The 12,363-nt window shown below is 39.7% G+C and overlaps 1 protein-coding gene across 1 annotated transcript in view; it reads right to left on the bottom strand.

Moving 5' to 3' along the window:
• The window catches only part of Ppfibp2 (PPFIA binding protein 2), a 149,983-nt gene that overhangs the window by 61,395 nt on the left and 76,225 nt on the right, over positions 1-12,363 (bottom strand). The window contains 1 exon segment of the mRNA XM_048788275.1: positions 1,257-1,349. Within this exon segment, the coding sequence (XP_048644232.1) occupies positions 1,257-1,349 (93 nt within the window).

The following is a 12,363-nucleotide window of genomic DNA, read 5'->3' as shown; positions in this document are numbered from 1 at the left end:
TCAGGTGGCTCCCTACTTCTTCAAAGTAGGGACTGTAGACATGATGGCCCTTGCTGTTCTTTCTGCACACTAAGCATGCTCCTGCCTCAGTGTGTGGGCTGGACTGACTACTGCCTCTGCTGGAATGTTCTTCTCCAAGTATCAGCACAGCTCCCCTCTTAGCTTCCTCCTGACACGGAGACCTTCCCTAACTTCCTTATCTGGCTTCACTTTCCTCCTGAATACTTATTGCCACCAGAAATATTTTATTTATTGGTTTCTTTATTACTGTCCTCTCCCTACCCCATCCTACTCCCTGCCTCTCTCTCTTTCTCTACAAGAATAGGGACTTGATCTATTTTGTTCACTGTTGTATACCCAGCACCTAAAACCAGTATCTGACAGATGAGTTGTAGATACTCAATTATTTTATAATGAATGAGTGATTTTAAAATCATTGAAGTAAAAAGAACAAACGTAGGGTGCAAATCTCCTCCTCTATTCCACCGTCAGTCTTATTCATCACCCTTCAAGCTTTTTAAGGAGCTATGATTAGGATATTAATCTTTATATTCTCCAATTGTCAATTAACATCTGATGCATACCAGACCTCAAACCTTGCTAAATTGATTTATGTATTTGAGGCTAACACAGCAGAGTTCCTGCTTCAGTAATAGCCTTCCTGTGAGAATGTCTAACTTCCTATAGTACCAACACAGGTTTTCAGAAGTGAAAAAGCTTATTTGGCTCACTTTCTCTATGGGAAGTTTAGGAGTTCCTCTGTTTGAAGCAAGAAAGCCATCAAAGGCTTAGCCCATGTTACCAGCTCCAGGGGATTTGGCATCAATGTGATCAGTCTAGATTTAGCTTCAGACACTTTGGACTTGATTCCGTTAGCATTTACTCTGAGGCCTGCATCACTCAGAGACATTTTATTAGTGATTTGAAGATGATCTCATCTCCCTTACAAGACTGTGATCCTGAGGACAGGACCCATTTTGTTCATTCTTAGCACCAGGTCATCAGCCTGGCCACAAGGCTTCAAGTGTGTAGAGGCAGGTGCTTAGTGGTGTATAATATAAATGAATGAATCACAGTCCTCCAAAGTCAAGTAAGCTAAATTGTGCTCTCAGTTACTTTCTGCTTTTAGAAAAAGCCTGTTTGAAAAACATACACTCTGGGAGCAGGAATACTCCAACAGAGAAAGCCCCTATTGCTTGGGGAAGATACAGAGCTACAGGTAACAGGTAAACTGGTTTCCATCCAAAAGCACCCACCTGTAATATGAGGGACTCCTTATCTCCTTCTAGACGTGCCAAGCGTTCCTGGTAGGTTTCATTACTAGCAGCACCATGGTGATTTGCCTGGGACTAAAGAGAGGGGAAAGAATACAATTACAAAGCTAGAAAAACACTACCTGCTTTCAAATGGAGTGTGTAGTGTATGCAATTTGTGAAGACAGTTTCATTGATTATATGTGCAAAACCATCTACCAAAACAGGAAGCCACAGATTACAAAACTGCTACAAGGAAGATCAGACCACATGCCACTGAAAGGTGTGTTCCTTGGAAGTGGTGCAACCACCCTGATGACCTCACCCTTGGCCTGAAGGCCTCCACAAAGCTCCAGGCCAGCAGTGCTTGGCTTGACTGGGCGTGCTGGGTCTGGTTCAGCTAAAGGCACAGCCTGCCAGAGTCAAAGCAACAATGAGGGTCTATTCTTTTTTAGGTTGGTACTGGGGATTGAACCCTGGAGTACTTTACCACTGAGCTGCATCCCCAGCCCCTTTTATTTTTTGAGACAGGGTTTCACTAAGTTGCTTAAGGCCTTGCTAATTTGCTGAAGTTGGCCTTGGACTTGTGATCCTCCTGCCTCAGCCTCCAGAGTGGCTGGGATTACAGGAATTGCCACTGCATCCATTGAGGGTCTGCTCTTTGAGACCAAGGGAGTTGGTACCATTCATTAAGGAACTGTGTGGGAACAACTCCTACACAGATCTTGGCAATTTTCACAGCAAGATTCTTCAGAGACCATGCACACCTTGCAGCATGGAGGCCCATCCTGAACATCATTCTACATACATATCCCTTCCCACCGAAATTCTAACCCTGATTAAGACTTTGGCAGCCAGGTTGGCATACCATATTTCTGTAGCATAGAAAGAGAGAGAAGCAAGCTACATAGAAACATCTTGAGTAGAAACTAAATAAGAGATAGAGGATCTTAAAGAGCTAAGCAGAGGGAAAATACAGGAAATACAAATAGCCAAAAATTACAGAAAACAGAGGAAAGGGAGAGAATGTAAAATGGCAGAGTAGAGACAGAATCTTATAAAATGTTCTGAGCATAGAGATATAGGAGCTGTCACTTTCTAGGGTGTGTCTGACCTGGTTATAGGTAGGGAGGAGAGAAGGAGCTGCTAATGGCATTGAACTGGCCCCAATACCACCAGTGGACACTTCCTCCATATCAAATGACAGGCTGAAGCCAGGGGCCTACAATAGGCCATTTAGTGGGTTGGTAGTCTGAAAAAGTAGATGTCATTGCTAAATGTGGAAGTTATTATCCTCATAATCTGGGCTGGTCCATGACATCAATGCTCCAATATTCATGAAGCAGGTATTTTCTACCCCAGAGGAAAGACAATATTATGCAAATAGGCAAGACAGAGAGGCCCAGGGTTGGCCCACCTTGTCCTGGCATATTTCTCTGCATTTCAACATTGCAAGTGGGCTTTCCAACCTCTCTCTCGGTGAGAAAGAACCCCTCCTTCCTCCTGTCATCTTACCCCTCCCCAAGATACTACCTAGCTGAGATAAGGTGGCAGAGTCATTCTCAGTTCTAGAGCAGAAATAGGGACCAACCATTCCACATTCAAGCCCTGGTATCTCACTAATGAGAGAAGCATTGGATGTTTGTTGAAGAAACTGTGGGAGGCTGAGCCCAGGAGCGCTTCCCAGGGCACCTGTGCCAGGCACTGTCTAGATGGCACATGGCGCACGGCGCCTGCTGCCACACCACTGCCTTTTATTCCTGCCTTGCTGAAGCTTGAGTTTTGTCCATTGTTATAGAAGTTCTTTCATGCACCAGACAAAGCGCCTTAACAATCACAAATGACTTCTTTTTTGCCAAGGGCAGTTTATTGTTTTGACATTAATTAATATTTCAGGAACTCTAACATGGCCAAATTTTCTGCCTAGCATCCAAGGATACAGCATAACTTATATTATCTCAGAACCTGACAAGGAAAAATAGGAAATTCTTAATAGCAGGAGAAATCCTCTGTTAAAGAATTCACAATGATGGACTGGGATTGTGGCTCAGTGGTATAGCACTTGCCTAGCATGTGTGAGACCTTTATTTTGATCCTTACACCACATAAAAATAATAAAATAATAAAGGTATTGTGTCCATCTAAAACTAAAAAAAAATCACTATGATGATTTTTAGTGGGCAGAAGTTCAGCCATTTGTAATAACTGACCTCCAACTGACACTTTGCACATCAGACCCCAGGGCCAAAGTCAGCATGTTCATGGATCACCCAGCACTGTGGTATAACTTGTCCAGTAGGAAATGGGGAGAAGGCAAAAGGGTAGATCCTTCTACACGACTCCAGCAAGCCACCACACCCACTGTGCTGTATTCAAGTGGCTTGCAATATGCTCCTTTAGTGAGTACTTATAATTTTATATTGTCTTGGCAATATAAAACAGAAATATAAAATATAAATACATGTTGAACTTTTTCACACCAGAAGCAGGGTTCAGTCACCCTTAATACGGTTCCCAATAATATATTCCAACAGAATGGCTCCAGCTAGATCAGAGACAACTCAGAAGCATCTCTTCTGTTTATCAGGCTGGAAGGAATGGTCCTTTCTTTAAAGGGACCATTAGACATATGCCTGCAATTAAAGTAACCACCTCTCAGTCACTTCTTGAACCTTCTGCCTGTTTCTTTAAACTCACTAATTAAAGTTCCCCATGGAAAATCAGTTTGGATAGCACTCTGTGTCCAATGAAAGTAGGGGTTCACAAGTCCTCTCTCTTTCCCTGCTTTGCCCCCCTGACCTCCATGTGTGTGGAGGCAGCTGGAACAGTAGCTACTACCTGAACTGATAATAAAACTCATTCAAAACAGTCCCTCGTTATAATAAAAGGTCAACCCATCCAAACTTCCAGAAGGTCAGCCATTTGTAATAACTGACCCCCAAATAAGGTTAAGAAAGCAAGTTAGAATCATCAGTTAAGAGGCAAAATGTATGCCCCAAAATTCATATCATATGCTAGAAATGGATCAAAAATCTGGATTCACTCTAGTGCAAATAGAAGAGAACATGGTCAGTTAAAAGACACATGGATCAGTAAGGGAAAATCAAACTGCTTAGGAGAGACAACTTATTCCTGGGCAAGAGAGAAACCACTTCTGTTTTCAAAACAAACTGGATCCACAACTTCCATGAAGACAACTTTAAAGTAAACACAGCCTAGTAAAAAGCATTGCTTTTGTGTGATGCTCACAAAATATGTCTAAGGCTGATGGATAAGAGGGGCTAAAGTAATTCTAAGAAACCCATATGGTATGGTGCAAGCACAGTGCTTTCAATGGACAGCAAGTACTTACGTAGCACCCAAGACTTGCCAGGCACTGATGAGAGCACTATGTGCATTAAGTCACTTAATCCTTCCCATGACTTCATGAGATGGATGCCATTTTTATTCCTATTTTACAAATAAAGGAACTAAGGCACAAAGTATTTTAACAAGACACAAGTGGACAATTTGCCCAGATTACTATATAGCAAATTAGTATGCTTTCTGTTGTTACAGGTTAATTGAGGAGCAGATCAAGTATAAATTTTGTTTTATATATTCTAATTATAGGATTACTCACTTAAGGTGGAAAATGTCTTTAATGGGAGAGCGGCTATATAAACAATGGTTCATCCATAATCTGAACAATTTGTAGTATTTTAAAACATGAGATAGGTACTTAGAGACATTGAATAATAAAAAAAGATGTAAAAAAAATCACGTGGCATCATACCAGAAAATATAACCCATAGTTATTTACATATCTATAAAAATAAATAGAAAAGGTATCCAAAATGTCACTTGGTGGTCTTTTAATAGTGCCATCTTCTGGAGAAGAGTCTGGGGTATAGAAAGTGAAATTGGGAGGTATGATCAAGGAAACATTACTTTAACCATAGTGTCTTAAAAAAATATTTTTTCTTGAGTATTTAAGATACATTTTAAAATCTAGAAGCACTGCTCAAGGAATTAGGACAGTGACTCTTGTATTTTCTTTTCCTAACAGACTCAAGGGTATGATCCTCTCCCAGTAGTTATACCGGTCCATTGGGCAGTGGTACTCAAGGCAGAGCGGTACTCAAGAGCAGCGCTCTTCTCACAAAACTTGTTATCCAGCAAGCTTCTATTCGGTATTAAACAGTATTGAAATAGAGATGGCATTCCAGACAGAATTTTACAGTGTTGCCATCCTTGTGTTTTGGTGAGGTACAGAGCCATGTTTTCACTGTCTAGATAGGACTTACTTCTTAAGAAAATTTCAGTCTTTCAGAAGAGAACAGGTTAGGGTAAAATGCCATCTCTACCTGGAGAAGAGCTGGGAAAGCACTTGAGAAGAGGGCCAAGAAGAGGATTTTTAAGAATGATCTTCTTGGGCTGGAGTTGTGGCTCAGTGGTAGAGTACTGACCTAGCATGTGTGAGGCACTGGGTTCGATCCTCAGCACCACATATAAATACATAAAATAAAGGTTCATGGACAACTTTAAAAAAAATTAAGTAAAAGCCTTTAAAAAAAAAAAGAATGATCTTCTGAATGCCAATATTCTTTAGCCAAAGGTGAGGATTTGAGTTTGGGTAAAGAAACTTATACTCCTTAGCCTAAATAGCCAACACATTCAATCACTTTATGATGTCATCCTTGCTTTATCAAATGGCTGCATTATCAGGGCATAATAGCCACATAGTAATCAAAATGTGATTTCAATTTGTTGGGAAACATTTTAAGAAACAGAGTTAAGACACAGCTCTGTTTTGCTCTACTTTGTCAGAAGGTACATCTGCTCTCTTAATTCAAATAGTGGAATTACAGTGGAAGTCTTACATCAACACTGAGGTCACATATCTAAGTTCCTGAGTGATTCCAGGTTTGGACAGTTTCTGAAAAAATCTTGTAACTCTCAGGTAACTCAGTGATAGAGCAATAGCCTAGTTCCTCATACATGAATGAAGAAGAAGGAAATCAAATAAATTCTAAAGAATGCTATAAGCCAACTCTATTTCTCCCCTCTATGGGATGGCAGGTGAACTTTAAAAAGAATTTTACCTTTTCTACCCTGTTAAGCATGTTCATATCACAGATGAATGCACATAAGGAAGAGGTAATTTTTACTCAGGCAATGACGTTAGTACCCACACTAGACATGTCCAACGGATGACTGATGAATGAAACTGTGCTACACATACATTTGATCAAATTTTCTCCTATTTTGTTTAACAGTTATTGCTAAAAAGCAATAACAGAGGGAAAATTCAATCTCCTCATAAGATTTTTTTTATGATGAGAAGTATTTATGATACTATAATTCAGGTTAGTTCCATAAAAATATTGTGAGGGCCATGTGATCTGTACACCCTATGGAGGTGAAACTTCATTAGTAGATGTTTTCATATTCTTTTGATTTTTGATTGAAGAATGCCACTGGGAAATATACTACCTTTCTTGTATCACAAAACTGAATCGGGACAAGAAGATCTTGAAAATATACTGAAGTGAATTTGGAAACTTTAACTAAGATTATGGAAACCAAATAACTTTTGTCTCTTTCAAAGCTTGACTCTCAAGAGTCTGGGATACAAGGAACCCATCCTCTAAAATCCATATCTCTTGGAGGCAAACATGAAACACAGACAAGAACTGTCATATGAGGGTCTTCCCTAAACCTTGAGGATGGTTCACAATGTCCTCAGGAACAATGACAACACAATTCCTTTACTCTTGCAGGCCATCCTATGGGCCCTTTAAGGACCTCAATTACTATCTCCACTGGGTCTGTGCAGGCCTCACACATAGCTCAAGCAATCAAAGGCCTAAGGAGGCATGTTTTCTAAGCCATCCCTAAGTAAAAGAGGCTTAAGGTAGGTGTAATAGCCATGCAGGTTGCTCCATAGTTGGGAATCATGGAATTGATCATGATCATTAATTGGTCTCAGTAATTAGCAAAGCAGTCAGAAGATGGAGAGAGGGCTATGTGCAGCCAGCAGGGAAAGGTGACTAGTGAGATTCCAGCAAGGACAGTTTCTACATAAAGGGCAATTTAGTTTGTATAAGGACACCAACCTAAACAAGAGTACCATTCCCACCTCTCCCATCTCTCCCCTGGGACAGTGAGTTCACCTTTGATAAGCTCCTTATGCACAGAGAGCTGGATGCTGTCAGGCTCAAGAAATAAAGTAGGTTTCCACACCTTGGGAAACGCTGCATTTCAACTAGTAATAAAATCAAGGACTATTTAAGAACCCCCCCCCAAAAAAAATCTTATAAGCTGTGGAAAACCCGAGACTACTTGACTTCCTTTTGTTCTGCTAAGGAAAATGAATGATAAAAACTTGCATTGCTCTTGGCAGATAATTCTTCTGGGCTCTGCTTTAATGGAATATATTGTTTGTCTAGAATAATCCAGGATCATCATTGCTATTATAAATATGTGGCATGAGTGAGGGCTGCCATCTTCTTAGAGATAGCTTTATATCCTAGCCCTGATCCAGGTTTGGCTATAGGAACTCTTCCTCTGAATATTCATTCATTCATTTATTCATTTTGAATTGCTAGGGCTTAAGCCCTAGCACAAGCTAGGCAAGTGAGTTATATCCCCAACCCCTCTCTGAACTTTAAACTTGAGAACAGAGCATGGTAATGGTGGTGCTAGGAGGTTCTGAGGTTGCCAGTGGCTATGTTCTCCTCCACATGGAAGAATCTGGTTTGCAGTAGAAGTAAGTGTGAAGCCTACATGCACCCAAAAGCAAACAAAAGCAAAAAAAAAAAAAAAAAAAAAAAAAAAAGGTGGCATTCTCATCCCTGATTCATGCTGTTTAAAAGCAGAGATAAATCCTGATTCTTCCTGCTGGTCCCTTCTGGGCATGGACTAGTTCAAACTAAGTTTCTGTGATTTGTAACCAAAAATCCTGGATAATGCATTTATCTCAAAGGGTGATCACCTGACTGAAATTTACTCCTTTGGAAAGAGACTTACAGGAAAGAATTTTTGCTATTTGGACATAGTACTATATTACAAAGGAATTCTAACTATCTTCACTTGATTTGCATGAACTGGCAATTTTTAAGACAGGGTTGTGAATTCTAAGCTAACTATAGATAGAACTAGGATTATCATCAAGGGCTAGTAGGAATCTACTTTGTGACTCAGGGTATGTTTTTGTGGGATGTACTGGGATAAAAAGGGAACCCAGTCTCTTTGTGTATACAATGGATGGCTTTCTATACATCACATGTTTGCCTCCATTCTTATTTGCCACAGAGAACATGAAGTTTAAGATAGGAAATGAAAACAAGATGCAACAGGTCCAGGCCCATGGGCATAAATTAGGGTGGGGTGGACAAGATGTATGATAAGGAAAATTAAGGTAAAAGAATATAAATAGAAAAATAAATAAGGTAAAAGAAGTAATATAAGAGTTAAAGTCTAAAAGAAACAAAGGTGAAAGGGAATAAATGAAGGATATATAAGAAAATAAACAGGCACAGTGGTGCATGCCTGTAATCCCAACAGCCCAGGAGGCTGACACAGGAAGATCAAGAGTTCAAAGCCAGCCTGAACAAAATCAAGGCTGTAAGCAACTCAATGAGATCCGGTTTCTAAATAAAATACAAAATGGGGCTGGGGATGTGGCTCAATTGTTGAGTGTTCTTGAGTTCAATCCCTGGTACACCCACACCCACACATCTAACAACTATGTAAGAAGTTATACTGAAAGAATTTTACATGTCATATGCAACTGTACAAATGCCAGGTGTGGGAACTGGGAGGCTGAGAGCTATAGGTTTTCTGTAGGAGGTTTTTAGGTGCCTCCATATTCACTTAGAAAATTCTTAGAGCATCCTTCTCCCCAAGGTATGTCCTCAACAGTCAGAGGACAAACCAGGAATGCTTAGGAAGCCAGACTGCACCTCACAATGTGTAATTTCAGGTAGGTCACCTCATCTCAGGCTTCCAACTCTTTCAACAGAGACAGTTATACCTCAGACAGCACCAGAGAGGGTCAGTTAGGTTTATATATGTGAAAATGTACTCTTTATTCCTAAATAATAAAACTACAGGAATGCTTTTTAGAGCAGGATGTTCTAATAATTCCTTTGTGTTATTAACCATTTTTTCAAATGATCTTAAGATGTGGAAATCATTTAAATGGTTTTTTCTAAGCACAAAGACTAAGGTTCAATTAGAAGCAGTTCATTCCTTCTACTGAGTGTTTTAATTAACTCATTCTTTTTGTGCAATAGAACAAGAGAGGCAATGTTTCTGATCATAATATCTAAGAAATATCTGTAAAATCTGTACCAACATCCCAAGAGAACAATAGCCAAAATACTTTCAGGCTGGAAAGAAAAACTTTAAAAGCCTAAGTGACAACACAGAACCCACTGTTAGCTAACAGCTCTGGAATCACACCTTTGGCACACAAAGCTAGTGATGTGTTCACTTTTCCATTGTTCCTGAAAAGGTGCCTGTGTTTTGAGTCATATCTTCTTTGTGGCTATAATTTTTTCCTCCTTATAAGCATTTTATTATGCACTATAAGTTCTATGTGCTATATACATTTATAATTAATACATTGAGAATTTCGATAAGAATAATGATCAATCACAAAAAAAAATCTTGAATTTTTACTTTTGTTCCAATTTAAAAGTTAGGTCAAATCTAGGTTGAGCTTTCCAGCTAACCTAACCCCATTATCCTCCTCAAAGTTATCATCTTTTGACTATAGCAGCTGGTCAGATTCCATGATGTTGCTTAATCTGATCTGATCCCTCAACTGGTAGCTTGGCCAAATGATAGGCATGTTAGGTTCTCCACAGAGTTCTGGAATTGAGTATGAGTACTTGAAGTCATGACTGGGGGCCATGTAGAATCCCAGGAATATGACTTCTTTATACCCTGTCTGGCTTCTACCAGGAGAATGCATCCTTCACATATGCTCGGGTATACCCTCAGGGATGGCTGGGTGAGGGCAGATCTGCTTCATTATCTGGCTGACACACCCCAGAAAAAACTTTGATCAATACTACATTTGATTGACCTTGGCCACAGAGTAGGTTCCAGAGCAGTCAGATGGGACAAGGAAGAAGTCACAATGAGGGTGTCAGTGGTATGCAAGAAAGAGTGTGAAAAAAATCTGAATATAGACAAATCCCCAGAGCGAAAGCTACAGCCATCACGTTGGTTTTCAGAGCCAACAGTTGCATTTCAGAGCTCCTGCCTTGGGAGTCCTTCATTCATATATATATATATATATATATATATATATATATATCAAGTCTTGGTCCTATAAAGATTAACATTTCCTTCAGTGCCTCCTATAAGCTATGAACTAGAATTCAGTTCAGTTCCTTCAGGATCCTTGCCATGGTAAATATACTGTTCCAACTGGTCAGAGCATGTTCAATCATATGATAGCTCTTTGTCCACAAATACGCTGATATTTTGAACACAACACACTGGGTAAGTCTTGGCTCTAGATGAGTCTTGGAAACTTTTCTTTTTTTCCTTTAGCCTGGTGCTTTTGAGTGAATAAGAAAACAAAAGGAAATGTGTACTAATTCCAGGCTGCCTAGTCAAGGGGTTCTTATCAAATCCAGAAAATCAACTGAAAGTAAGCCATGCCTAACAAGCACAGGATTTGGGGGTAATATCAGAGTCACCAAGGCTAGATCTCAAGCTCAAAGCACCACTCAAATGCAAGACTTTTAGAAACTTGGAAAATACAGATCTTAAAAATAAGGGGACCTAAATAAACAAGTAAAAGAAAGTAGATCACAGAGGCTATAGTCAATTCCTATTACATGGGTTAGGTTACCCATCACCAAGAGAATCAAACAGTATGAGTGTAAGCAGGTGCTTGTAAATAGGAAAACTTCAACATTCTTTGGTTAAGGACTCTTAGGGCTTTTTGGTAGTTATTATAAACCCGAATGTTCCCAAAACAAGTTCTACTTTTTCCTAGATATAGAATAGTCAAACAAATCTACTAATCTTTGGCACAGAGTTAAAGAAGTTTCCTCCAAATGCAGTGTGAATAGAGTACAATCACCTCCTTACCTACCAGGGGTCCAATAAGAGAGATCCTATCCTGACCTTGACCCTTTTGCCCTCCTCACAGTTTCACTTATATGTAAAGCAAGGCTATGTGTTGCTGATAGGGCTATCATTACCCCATTGATCTAAATGTCCACCTTTAGTTCAACCAATATCCATATTGTTAAGCTTCATTTGTGCATGTATTCAATTACTAGACTATTCCTGAGCACCTACTTGGCATAATTAAGTAGAGAGAGAGAGAGAGAGAGAATGAGTAGTGCTATATGTATACCAACAGCAGGGACATAGGGCACAGATAAATAAATCTTACCTTCAAAAGAGAGAAGAGGTTTTTATAGTGGTTGAATCTGAAGTCTATAAAAGAACTCTCCCAGAAGAATGGAAAAATAGCCCTTTGGATATAGTTTTCCCAGTCTGAATGAGCCATCAATGAAACTATGAAAATCACTACCTTTCAGACATTCTGATCTTCTTGGACTGACACGGCAACCATAGCAAATGATACCTTGAAGACAGTCCATAGTTGTCCAACCAAGGGGTTGGTGTGAGGCTCCTAACTGATCCTCCTGGGAAATTTGGAGTGAGAGGAACCATTTGATTTACCAAGATCTTTTTCAAAAATAATAGCTTTAGCTGAGCTTGATCCCTGCTTTTTATCAAGTGGCTAGATACATAAGGAGTTTACAGTACCAGACTATATAAGTGCTGTTTGTTTGAAGATGTCCTATAAAGGATGGTATTAGAACCAAGAGGAGAATAAGAAAAGAAGACTTTTTAGTTTCCTTACTTTGCCAATTCCAAAAGACATACTAACTCATTTTTATTGAAAACATATTCAGAGACAAAAAGGTGTTGGAGTTGGGGATAGAGTGGGCACTGTGACTGTTGTAGTTTATCTGGGGCCATTAGAGCTAATTGCCTTGTGCGCCTGAGACTGCCTATACCTTCCACATGAGGAGGCAACAATCAAATAGGCAGAAAAATCCATAGCTGGAGAATATGGAATTAAGGGAAG

Source organism: Marmota marmota, unplaced genomic scaffold (genome assembly GCF_001458135.2).
Source record: "Marmota marmota marmota unplaced genomic scaffold, marMar, whole genome shotgun sequence".
NCBI lineage: Eukaryota > Metazoa > Chordata > Mammalia > Rodentia > Sciuridae > Marmota > Marmota marmota.
This window is presented reverse-complemented; position numbering and strand designations above follow the sequence as displayed.